Source organism: Colletotrichum lupini, chromosome 10, assembly GCF_023278565.1.
Source record: "Colletotrichum lupini chromosome 10, complete sequence".
NCBI lineage: Eukaryota > Fungi > Ascomycota > Sordariomycetes > Glomerellales > Glomerellaceae > Colletotrichum > Colletotrichum lupini.
The window spans coordinates 1,939,429-1,952,652 of record NC_064673.1 but is presented as its reverse complement, the minus strand read 5'-3'; the positions used below and the strand labels follow the sequence as shown (position 1 = coordinate 1,952,652).

The window sequence follows — 13,224 nt, the reverse complement described above, 5'->3', positions numbered from 1 at the left end:
TCGAGCAAACTAGTGAAAAGGTCGTCGCATTAGAAAGATACGTTGCATACTCATTGATTAAATGCACATACGTCGGTCTGACTTTGATTTCCCCATTAGAAGCATCATATCGGAAAATTTCAGCAATAATTTGTAGGTTGGAGGTAGTTGCCTGTGATTTCCGTTGCCAACATCGTTACCAGTCATCCGTCTCCGGGATTGGGTGTTGGCAAGGATGACTTGTTTACCATCGATTGAGTTCCAAAGGGGGTTAAAATGATTGACGTCAAGATCCGACGTGGATCGACAGTAGCACGGGGAACCTTACCTCACGTAGGGGCACAGTCGGAATCCGAAGTGTGTCGCCGCCGACTGCGTGAATGCGGGGTCAACCGTCCGAAGCGTTAGCTCCGATCCGGGGGACATCTACCTAACAACACAGAAGCATCACAAACAACGCATTATCACATACACTACTCTTCACCGTGGAACCATGGAGTCGAAAGAATTCATGCATTTTAAGGGCTTCCCCACCGAGGTGCTCCTTCAAATACTGTTGGATTACGAGGCAGAAAAGGGGCCCTATTAGGTAGTTAGGTAGGGGTGGTAGGTAGGCAGTCTGGGCCCGTGCAGACGGACCCTTCCACCTACCTATACCCACTAAGGGACCGCGGGCTCTACCCACGATCTTACCCTCCTATACACACGCAATAGACCTATACTAACCTATTAACCTAGTTATAACTAAAAGGTCTAACCTACTTACGTATATATTAATACTAATTAGTAATTAAATTATATATATATTTCTACTATAAGTTAATAAGGATATAATTATAAAAAAGATAGCCTCGACCTACTTTACTAGCTATTTTAATTTATTAACTTAGTTCTATCTATTTAATTAATAATAAGCGGCCTAGTTTATACTACTTTAGCTCTCTTTTATTACCGCTAGCTAATAACTAATTAACTAGTTATAAGTTATTAAGAGCGCGCTCTATTATATATAATCTCTTTTACTAAGACTACTACTATAGAAAGATTAACTACTTTATTACTATTATTAACCTCGCTTCTACTATTAATATTATCTTTACTAACCTTATTATTATTACTAACTTCTTTCCGATCGAACCGCTCGTAAAAAAATCTATTTTAAATATATTATAACTAAGTACTATTTTAAACTAGTAATAAATAAGAGGAGATTAATTACTAAGAGATTAATCCGATAATTATTAACGTACTAGTGCTTAATAATAATAAGACCTTCGGAATTATAAGTACGTTAATAGTAAATCTCTTATTAATAATAAAGTATTCTAAGATATTAAAAAAAAGAAAAGATCTTAATAGTAGTAATAATAAGGATCTATTTTATATTACTAACAAATCCACTTCTTTTTAACTTAATAAAAGCTCTACGACCAGACTAATAAAATAAAGTACGAGAAGTACTAAAAAGAATCGCTAATTAGTAGCTAATAGAATCCTCTATTTATTACTAAAAATATAGTTATAAAAGGCCTTTCTTCCCTTTCTATAACCTTTTGCTAACCTTAGTAACCTTCTGTCTATATACCTTATTAAAGGAGCAGAATTTTCTAATTAATAATAATAGCCCGCTTATTATTATTAAAACGATCGCTATAACTAACCTACTACTCCTTTTAACCTAACTAACGTTATATTATAATTATAATACGATAATTATATCTTATAATAATCTTCTATTATATAACTTACTTTATAAATATATTATAATAACCGCCGGCCCTAATAATAAGTAAAAAGGGTCTAATAATTAGTTAATATTACCTCCGGCCTACTTATATTCTTAAATCATAGAACTATACCTAATTCTAATTCGCTAATAGGACTACGTTAACCTAACTTAATAGGGCTTATTTAATATTATACCCGCCCTTATAAATAATAAAAAACTTAATACCTTTATTTTTTATATAATAAAATACTATTATTAAAACGGCCTAACGAGTAAGGAGCTATAAAAGGACTTTAAAACCGACTTCTAAAGCTAAGAAATAAAGGACTTCTTAAGAATAAAAAGTATAATTCTTAAGAAGCTAAGAAACTTCTTTATAAATAACGGTATTAATTTAACGATTAGAGATCGTAGTTAAATAATAAAAAAGATTACTAGCGCCCTTAATACCTAATACTTCCCTACCTAGACTTCTAAAGAAATCGTAGCTTACCGTAGCCGTACTAAATACTTTAATATATTATATTACGATCCTTAATTCCTCTACTTACTACTCTTATAGTTAATAAATATTAATAATCTTATTTAATAAGCTAGAAAAATAGTAAAGGAATCTATATAACCCTAACTTAGTTAATTTTAATAATTAAGATTCCGACCTTAGCCTCGCTATTAATTAACCGACTTATTACCTCTTTAAGAAAAAGAGGAGGAAGAACTAGAGAATAAAGTTATTATTACTTAATAGTAAAATTTACCCCGTTAAATACTATACTTTAATATAAAAACTAAAGACGATATTATACCTAATACCCGCTAGTTAATTAACTTCGCTAAGCTCTATAACAATAAAAATAAGTATAGTAATAAGAAGTATAATATTTTTAATAAGAAGCTTTAAATTTTTAAAATACTATACTAACGGGTAGGAATTAATAAATAATACTATTTTAATACTTTCCTAAATATACTTAAAGGAAGGGCGTTAACCTTCTACTTTAACTAACTTAGTAATACCTCTAACCCGCTTAACTTCGATATAATATACTAAAAGACCTAAGAATACTTCGAGCTACCTACGAGCCGTTAGAACTACCTTACTAAGCTCTATAACCTCTATTAATACTCTATAATTCGTAAGAACCTAAGTAAGTTAAATTAATAAATTCTATAAGTACTAATTAACCGTATTATAATCCTCTACGAGGCGCTAGCTACTTAAAGATCTATTTTTAATATAAGTAACTAACTCCTCTACTACGTAAATAGTATACTAAAATATAGACTTATTATACTTAACCTAGTACTTATATTTACTAGTATCTACTACTAGCTTAGTACTTTAATTAATATTATAAAAAGAGAGCGTAACCGCAATAAGTAGTAGCAACATTTCTAAAATAATACTTATAACAAAGAGGCCCCCGCTACTTACTAAACTAACCGTACTTATAGTAGCTCTAATAAAAAGACCCGATTTAATAAGTAAAATCAACGCAGCCGCGGCATTACTAACAAAAAATATTTTATCTATTATAAAACCGGCTATTAGTTAACTAAGCACTTAGAAAAAGAGTAACGTTAAGTATATAAGAAGTATAAAAATAATAAGAAAAGAAATAAGAAATCTATACTAAGCTTATACTCATAGTTCCTCGCCTTCTATAAGGGAACTGCCCTTATTAATAACGACAATAATAATAATACTATAATTTAATACTTTAATAACCTCGACTTTAATTATAAAGATAATTACGAGGATAAAGTCTAGATCTTAATAATATACCTTATAACTACCGTTAGTAGCAAAACCCTTATAAATATCCTTGCTACTTAGGTAATAGAGTATAACCTTATTAATACTACTTTTATTAATAAGTTAACTAAGCCTACGGAACTAGTAACCTCTTTCTCGTTAAACAAAAGGTACTTATTAGAGGACTTCTAAAGTATTATACCTAATACCGGTACTATGGAATTCTTAACTACGGGCTACCCTTAACTCCTCGTATTATAATAGCGACGACTTAAAATTACTCTTAATACCTCTAGAGCTAGCGAGGTAGGTATTTAATTTAGTAATAGTAAACCCGTAAAGTTATTAAGATTTATAATTATTAGTACCCTATTTAGTAATATTACTTTTTACGTCTTACTAACTAATACTCCTTTTTTATACTACTTAAGGGATATAAATAAGCTAAGAGTATACTTTAATAATATTAATAACTTACTAGTTAAAAGAGATATTATAGTACTTATTATTTATAAATAAGGATACCCTTAGCTTCTACTCTTTAATAATAAAAAAGCTATTACTAACTATTTAATAAAGGGTAAATTACGCCGCTTATATTAGCACTTCGGCTACCCTTCGGTTCCTTATCTCTTAAAGCTACTCTAGTAGTTTAATAATAATATAAAGATTATAGCCCTTAAGAAGCTTATAAAGATTTATTAATAATACTAACTTAACGCTACTACCCCTAGCTAATTTAAATTTACTTTATAAAACAATTACGATTTTAACTATAAAATCGTAATTAATATAATATACTTAATAGATCATAAGGGTACTAACTAACTAGTACTCTACGTCGTTAATACTACTGCTTCCTTCTAAGTAACAAGGTTCCTCGTAGATATAACTACGAAGTATATATAAAAAGCTCTTTAGTTATATTAAATTAACGTCTACCTTAGTCCGCTAGACTAAATTATTATAAATATTAATAAGAACTTTAGCGCCGCAAAGTTCAAATCTTTTACTAGATCTATATTTATTAAGGTTAAAGAAATACCTATTAAAGCTTATAATAATATTAATAAAACTAAGAGATACTACGCAGTACTTAAAAGAGTATATAATATTATTTAAAATAAGTACTTATTAATAAGCGCGGAGGCCATACTTTAGGCCGTAATTAAGGTAATTAATAATATAATTAGCCTAAATAACCTCGTTCTTATACTCCTTATTTTTAGAGCTTTTCTGCGCACTTTTAATAAATCTCTACTATTACTAAATATTACTTAACGTATAGAGGTAGTTAAGAAAGTAATAAGGGAAGTCTATAGACTTTATATTAATAAGTAAGTAAGCGAAGTACTAGCTATTTAAAACGGACTAAATATCTCCTATATTATTAATCTATTACTATAGTTAAACGTTAAAATCTAGCGAGAAGGTAAGGGATAGAAAGGCCTATTTAAGCTCGTTTTAATAAATAGTACTACTTATATAGTAAAATTACCTTACGGCTTAATAAGCTTTTAGGCTACTATAATTAAACCTTAGTATTCGAAAGAGGTCGACCCCGAGCTACTAGCTATAATAATAAAGTACGTTAACCGCTTATTAATCCCCGCGGTTAACTAGCTAATTAATAATAGCGCTACTATAAATAAAGTCTTTAATAAGATCGTTATTATAATTAATAACGACCCTCTATTACGGAGTAAGAGGACTAAAAGAATATTAATATAGCGCGGCCGTAATAATACTTTTATAACTACGACTTACTTTATATTTAAAAAGGAAGTAAATCTTAAGCTAGTTACTAAGCTCCGTAATAAGGGTATTATTACTACCCTAAGAGCACCCTTTATAAAATCTACTAATAAAGAGCTTTTAGGACTAATAGAGAGAGGGGTAATTAAATTCGTTTAACTTAGCCCTAAATATAAGAATATAAGGATATTTAAATCTTAATTCGTTAATAAGATTAAGAACCTAAGACTTAACCTTATTAAAAAGTCTCGTTTAGTTATATAAGGGTATAATAATAAGAAAAAGAAGGAGATCCTTACGTAGTTGTTAATAATCTAAAGAACTAGTTAACGTTTAATCCTCGCCCTAGCCCCGACCCTAATTTAAGAAGGCTATATTATTTAGCTATAAAATATTACCTAAGTATATATATAATCGAGCTAACCTCTTTACTATAAGGTTTTTACTTAATTACTAGCTCGGATCTATTATTTATACCCTAAGGGTACTATTTTATACGTTATATAGCTACTATATAATCTCGCAAAATTTAATACTTATTAATAAGTAATATATAATAAGTATTATTTAAAAATGCTTTAGATAATAATATTTACGTTCGATCTATACTTATTAGTTTTAATAAAAGAAAGCGGATTATTCGGTATTATTAATATATAAACCGATAATATTATTAAACTATTAAATAAGGCTTTTAGTTAAAAAAAAGAAACCGAGCTTAAGCGCACTAAGCTACTAACTAAACTAAAGTAGTAACTATTAACTAACGAGCCGCTTATCTTTAATAGCGGGATTATTTTACTAAAAAGTATTAATATAGTACTTAAATAAAAGAACTAAAAGAAGAAGCTTAAGTAGGTTAACCCCTCGGTATTAGATACTAAATAATAATTCGTTAAATAACGAGCTCGAGGTACCTATATCGCATTAATTTACTAACTAGAGGTAGCTTTTAATACGTTATTTACTACTCAATACTAAATAAATCCGTCGTTTACTAACTACGCTATACTAAACCGTCATATTAAATAATAAATAGATTACTTAGACCGAGGGCTTATATTCGTACTATTAAATCTAACTATAGCCAAACTCTTCGTTTTTATAAATAAGTTATTTATAAATAACGCTAATTATACTTTATAGCTAAGTTATATCGTTATTTTTATAAATAAAGAATAGACTAACGAGAGCTTTACGATTAATAATAATATTATCTACTATAGCTCTATAAAGAGTAAAAAGATTACCCGGAGCGTATTAATATTAGAGGTTTATAGAATAGTTATAAGTATTAACGTCGCTTATACTATCTTAACTACCCTAGACCTTATTACTAAATAACTTAACGTTTTAAGAATCCCTATTATAGTCTATATAGATTTATACTTATTATATAAATACCTCGTTAAGCTAAGTACTAAAAAAAAAAAGCGCTTTATAATAAATATTATAATACTTAGGTAATTATATAAACGCCGCGAGCTCTACGAGATCTGTTAAATTAGTAGTAATAATAACCTAGCCGACGGGTTTATAAAGAGCATACTAAATAAATCCTTTAAACGATTCGTTAGTAAAGGAATTATTATAGTTAAAATAGAAGGATAAGTAATACGTAGTTAAAATAGTAGTATATTATAAGTAGTAAGTCGTTTAGTAAATATATATACCTCTCGGGCTTTAACTTAAAAAGAAACGTACGTATTCGGGGCATAGTTAGACTAATAAAAAGCTCTTTTTTAATTATACTAAATTTAATAATTTCCGAGGAGTTTAGGTATATAAATTATATATATTAAAAAATTAAGAAGTAATTAGAAAAAGGGGATACTAAAATTTCTATACGAATAATTATAGCGGAAGCTATACTAAAATTTTAATATACGGCTTTAGGCACTTCTAAATAAGGAATTAACTATAGATTCTATTACTAGTTCTTACTAACGGGGGACCTAGCCCCTATTCTAGCCTTTTTTATTATAAAAGTAGAAGATTATTAATATTAGATTACGAGGTAAAAAAGGGGCCCTATTAAGTAGTTAAGTAGGGGTAGTAGGTAGGTAGTCTAGGCCCGTATAGACGGACCCTTCTACTTACCTATACCTACTAAGGGACCGCGGGCTCTGCCCACGATCTTACCCTCCTATACACACGCAATAGACCTATACTGACCTATTGACCTAGTCGCAACCAAAAGGTCTGACCTGCCTACGTGTATACTAACAAATACTAACGCAAATCGACGACGTTCACTGTCTTTGGAACCTCCTTATCTCCTCGCCGATCGCAAGCCGGGTCTTCAACCAATACAGTGACGACATCTTTTGGCCCGCAGTTACAGAGACCAATATTCCGTCACAGACACAGAAGGTCATACGATGTATTATCTCAATACGCTCAGGCGCGTATAAGAACACACCTCATCTCACGCTTGCCGCTAGAATCAGTGATCGCGAAGCTGGCATCGTGCTTGGCCAGAGCTCGGATTCAGACTATGTTCTGCCGACCATGGATACAACGAAGAAGCCCGATCTTCCCGTCATGCGGTCGGTACTTGCTACGGCCAGTCGATTACACTCCTTGAGCCGACTTTGCATCAGGCACTATCAGGACAGTCTGATAGCTGCGAAAAGGGAAGGCCGACTGGACGCTCCGGAACTTTCAGCTCACGATAAGCTCTCATGGTGCGAAGAACAGCGGATGATTCGAGCTTTCTGGAGAGTTCAAGTTGTACTCGAAATGAACTTGGCGGCGCGCAGATCTCAGCTCCTCGGGACAAAAGTGGAGGGGAAAGTGCCAAAGGACTTGAAAACAGAGGTTCTTGATATTCAGTCTTTCTACGACAGCACTAGTACCAACTTTAAGGCCGCTTATCACGAGGTGATGACAGCAGTTGACTATCTCAAGAGCCTTTCTACCTCCAAGACTGATAGTGCTACCGCACTCGTGGACCGGATGCCATCACCCGAAAGCTCTATCGAGGACATCTCACCTTCGTCCCGAGGAATGCCTGCCACTCCGGATACTCGTAGGTCCGCGTTGGTGTTGCCTGCCGACAGTCTATGGATCGTGGATAGCATGGGGAGGAACGCGCATTCGCCCATGAAGTTTGCTGGTTTCGAGCCGTATAGGAGAATGGGCTTCGCAATTTGGGACAGAAACAGACTTGCGAGATTGGGATTGGCTAGTCCGCCAGGTCATGGCCGTGTCACAGGATTGGGGTCGTACTTCTCGTCGTGGGTGAAGCTGCTAGAATCTCAGGACATGGCTCGAGCGGAAGACAAAATGAGAGAGGCGGAGTGTCGAGGCGGGCGGTTGGATCCTTTACAACCCATGATCCAGGATAATGCATCCTAGGGGAGAATGAGGAAAGGGAGAAAGCCAAGCTTTCATCCACAATCTTTATTCAATCGTTTGATTCTTCAGTTAGATACATATTGTAGTGTACTTTCCTTGTACAATTCTTCCGTATTTGTTACCTGGGCTTATAGACTGTTTAGAATGAACCTTCTCTCTTGCAGCGTTCCTTGTGAGCCCCAACACGGCGTGTTTGCTGGCGACGTAAGCCGAAGCGCCGTGGCCAGGGAAACTTCTCAAATCGGGAACACTCGTGGCATTGAAGATGAACCACCATCACTGATGCGCTTCAGATCTTCTCGCAAGAAAAACACTGTTCCCGAAAGATTGATTCCCAGCAAGAACTCCCCCGGTTGGTCAGACTGGGCCTCAAATGGGACCTGGCTTGATGCTCCACTTCCGTCAATATTGGGCAGCGGTACGATCTAGGCGCCCAAATATTTTCTTAGTATCTTGGAACCAGTCCCGGACCTTCTCGGGCTTACTGATGTCAACTACTGCTGCTTTAACGCGTATACCAGGGATGGATGTCTTTAGCTTGTCGGCAACGGCTTTCAGGGCTTCTAACTGGACGTCAGATATCGCCCATGATGCTCCTCTGCTGGCGAGGTAAACAGCCGTAGCTGGGTCTTTTACACCAGCCGTACCTGTGATTGCGATGGTCTTGTTATCAGATGACATTCTGACCGAAAATATGGGCCCCGTACAAGTGGTTTGTGAAGAGCAAGGTAATCTCAATTCAGATGAATGCTGCCCAGGTTCTCGTCAGATGAATAGAACTCCTTTCCCGGATGGATAATACCTTTCATTTATACGAAGATTAATGGTCTAACTATGACCTTCAGGAACTGCAGGCAACATCAGCTCTTCATCAATGAGGCAAGCAACGCATACTCGTCTTCATAGTCTCTTAAGGTGTGGGGGCCACAAGCTTGGTCCATCATGTCTGCAGAATGCCATTACAACGGAGCTCAACTGGAAATTTGTGAGCAACCGCATATTGGCAACAATTTTTCTTCCCAACAGAGTGGCGGTAGAGATTCCTAGCTGATTTGGCCCGTACTGCCGCCGGCTACGGGCCGCCGTCGGACGCACTCGTCAGTCCGCGTCCGCTTCTTTTCCAGAGACGATATTTCCTGATCCGGCAGTCTAAGCGCGGAGTAAACCCACAACCCACCGGACCGTGGAGACGACAGCGGGCACTTGGGGGCGGCACTCAAGGGCCTTGACCTATCCAGTCCCAGGTAGATCGAACGTATAATCTCTATTCCTCCCCTGTGCAACTGAAGTATCATCGTCGAGTGGTTGTCGTAGGGTCCGCAAACAACGTCATATTCTTGGCTTAAGAGAGTGCGGTCTCCGCGGCCCATAGCTCCGCAACGTTGTCCATGGTACCCTGTGTCGGCACTCCGCGGACGCGGTCTCATGTGCCGATCGCCCTTGTTGATATAAAGTCGCCAGTCTGCAGAAACTTCGAATGAACATGTTTTGACTCTCATGGTCTAGTCTTAGCCTAATATTCATTGCATCTTTGAAAATGTCAAATTTTACAACAACAACTTCGCCCGTGGACCACATTCCGTCCTTTAGCATACTGGCTACGGCTGGCTCCACATTGCTCGTCGGCTTGCTTTATGCTCTTTATAACTACCTACTTCCCAAGCCGATCCCAGGAATCCCATACAACACAGAGGTCGTCAAGTCCCTTCTCGGAGACATCCCCAGGCTCCAGAAAGAATCACCCGAAAACCCTTTCAGATGGATGATTGAACAAGCGCGTCGACATGACAGCCCCTTGTCTCAGTTCTTCCTCCAGCCCTTCCATAAGCCGACGGTGTTCATCGCCGACTTCCGCGAGGGACAGGATATCCTCATGCGTCGCAAAGAATTCGATCGTTCCGACTTCACCATCAGCCTATTGGGCGGAGAGGCCCCTAGCTTCCACATCAACTTGAAGACAGGGCCGGAATGGAAAGCCCACCGACGCTTGCTCCAGGACCTTATGACCCCCAACTTTCTCAACAATGTCGCGGCCCCGAACATATACAAGAGCGCTAGAAATCTTCTGGACCTGTGGAAGATGAAGACGGCTGCCACTGATAAGCCTTTCAGCGCCGAGCAAGACATCTTCTACACAGCTCTGGATGCAGTCTTCGACTTTGGATTCGGTTCCAGCGTGGAACATCGAGCACTGATCCCACAGATTAGGATGCTTCAGAGTGGCAGCGAGAAGAAGGCTGGTATCGATGAGTCGAACACAAAGGCGGCCAGCTTTCCTATCGCACCCATCCATCCAACTTTAGAGACGGCTATAAAGACGGCTGACAACGTCACCGGAGTTGCTGCTACAGGATTTCCCGACATCGCATGGTGGCTGATTGGCCTCAAGCCCAGCGTCAAAAGCATGAGAACTTTCAGAAAAGCATTCTTCAAAGAGCAAGTTCAGAAAGCTGTCGAAAGATATGAAGGCCAGGCTCAGGACAATGACGACAGCTATGTCAAGTCTGCAATTGATCTGATGATCCATGGAGAAACTGCTTTTGCGGGCAAAGAGAACCGCAAGCCGATGTATTGGTCTGATGCAATGAATGACGAGGTGAGTACTTTTTCTGGCTCTTGTCAAAGAAGTGTTATTTGCAGAATGTCAATAGGTGTGTGACACAGGGAAGAAGCTCACAGAGGCTAACTGCTATTAGGGTCTAAAAGATAAATTACTAAAATCTGCCCTTTCCTTAAGGTATATTACTAGCGCTCTATATATACCTAAGCTACTCTTTTATTACTTAGTCCTTCTTTTTATACCCCCTAAGCTATCTTTTAATTAATAAGGCCTAATTAATAAGGCTTAATAAGGTACTCCCTCCCTTAGGTTTTATTTTAAAGCCCGCTTATAATTTATATATATTATATTAATCCCTTATTTAAGAGGTCCTTAAATATATAATATAAGGGTAGGTATAAATAGTACTTATTAACCCGAGTATAAACCCCTTATTTTAAATAATAGCTTTATAATTTTATATTTAAGTCGCTCTTATTTATAAGCCGTCCTTATAATTATTAATACTTAAATAATCGTCGCCCTATTTTTATTTATTAATATTAACCCCTTTTTAAGCTATTATAATTCCGAATTCCTTTTTTCTATTTTATTTATAATTATCCTTTTTATATGTAACTTTTTATTTTTATTAACGTTTATACTACTCCCTTATTATATAAATATTATAACTGATAAATATTTTTTAAATCCCTATTTTTATATACTTCCCGTGCCTAAATAAGTCTTTTATAAAATTATTTTATATTTATTATTAACTCGTTTTAACATAAATATAGCTTTTAATTATAGAGTTATTACTATTAGTAGTAAAATAGTTATTAATACTATAAGTATACTTAATAATAATAATAATAATAATCCGTTTAAAAAGCCTAATATCCCCTTTATTTATTTTGATTTCGTACGTATATTACTATTTATACGCTACTTATACTAACTATTATAAACTTTTATTAAAAAAAAAAAGCGAACGTTAAGAAGATTAGGGTTAGCTAGGTACGCTCGCTCCCTTACCCTACTTATATTATATATAAAGCGCTCGATTTAAAAACTAAGTATTATAATTAGCTAAATTAGTAATTTATAACCCCTAGTTCGCTCCTTTATTTAATACTTTTTTAAAATCTAGCGTACGTTATATTAAATATATTATATAAAACTATTTTTATAAGAATATAATAAGTACTTAACGTAGTTACTACTCCGTCGCTTCTCCTATATATTATATTAATAATATCTTAAGTTCTTAAGTTTATAAAATCTATAGTCCGAACCCTATAAAACACTACTCTCGCTTTAAATAATAATATTTATAATTTAAAAGTTTATTATTTTATTATTACTTTATTATTATTATTACTCGGGTCGCTAATATTACTTTATAGCTCTAATAAACTTATTAAATCGTTATTAATAATATATAAAGGGCGCTTAAGCGCACTAATAAAGAGGCCCGCTCGACCCCTATTATTAATAATAATAATAATAAAATAGTTATAAACTCTTTCTATACTACGTTTTTATTTTATAACGACGCTATAATTACGCTACTTTATACTATTTATGATAAAATACGCTATTTAAATAATATTCTAATTAATATATAATTACCCTACTTATACTCCGTATTTATAACTAATTATTTATAAATTTATTAATAATAAAAAAATCATTTCTTTTATAATAACCCCTAGAATAATAACTGAGGCGGCCCTTTTGTACATAAGGGCAGGTTTTTTATAAATAAAGACAGTTCTTTTATATATTATAAAAATTAAGGAAATAGTTCGTAATTAGCGCGTTTATACTACTTCGTTATAGTTATATAGCCCCCCCTTTTTTTTTTTAATGGCTAGTTCGTTACGTTATTAAGCTTATTAAGAGCTAGGGCGCGCTATTTAATTAAAACCCGTTTTTTATATATACTAATTAACGCTACGTTTTTAATATACTTAGCTAGTTCTTATATATTTTTATTATTATTATATCCCTTTTACTAAATTAGGTATTATTGCCTCCTTTTTAGCCCTCTATATTATATAATATTTTTTATTTTATAAAATAGCTCCCCGTTTATATTTT

General features: G+C 34.6%; 4 protein-coding genes across 4 annotated transcripts; 3 read left to right on the top strand and 1 right to left on the bottom strand.

Annotated features, from left to right (window-relative positions):
* Positions 1 to 3,782: 3,782 nt before the first annotated feature.
* Positions 3,783 to 3,983, top strand: CLUP02_17745 (uncharacterized protein; the record flags this gene model as incomplete). The annotated part of the gene is made up of 1 exon (XM_049296650.1): positions 3,783 to 3,983. A coding segment is annotated over one exon (201 nt), but the record flags the coding sequence as incomplete, so codon positions are not given.
* Positions 3,984 to 7,730: 3,747 nt separating this feature from the next.
* CLUP02_17744 (uncharacterized protein) lies at positions 7,731 to 8,579 on the top strand (the record flags this gene model as incomplete). Its single annotated transcript, XM_049296649.1, has 1 exon — positions 7,731 to 8,579. The coding sequence occupies one exon, from the start codon at positions 7,731 to 7,733 to the stop codon at positions 8,577 to 8,579; it is 849 nt and encodes a 282-aa protein (XP_049137873.1).
* A 236-nt stretch (positions 8,580 to 8,815) lies between these two features.
* Positions 8,816 to 9,260, bottom strand: CLUP02_17743 (uncharacterized protein; the record flags this gene model as incomplete). Its single annotated transcript, XM_049296648.1, has 2 exons — positions 8,816 to 8,975; positions 9,040 to 9,260. 2 exons carry the CDS (start codon positions 9,258 to 9,260, stop codon positions 8,816 to 8,818), a joined length of 381 nt encoding a protein of 126 aa, XP_049137872.1.
* An 856-nt stretch (positions 9,261 to 10,116) lies between these two features.
* Positions 10,117 to 11,297, top strand: CLUP02_17742 (cytochrome P450; the record flags this gene model as incomplete). Its single annotated transcript, XM_049296647.1, has 2 exons — positions 10,117 to 11,175; positions 11,286 to 11,297. The coding sequence occupies 2 exons, from the start codon at positions 10,117 to 10,119 to the stop codon at positions 11,295 to 11,297; spliced, it is 1,071 nt and encodes a 356-aa protein (XP_049137871.1).
* Between the last annotated feature and the right edge of the window lie 1,927 nt (positions 11,298 to 13,224).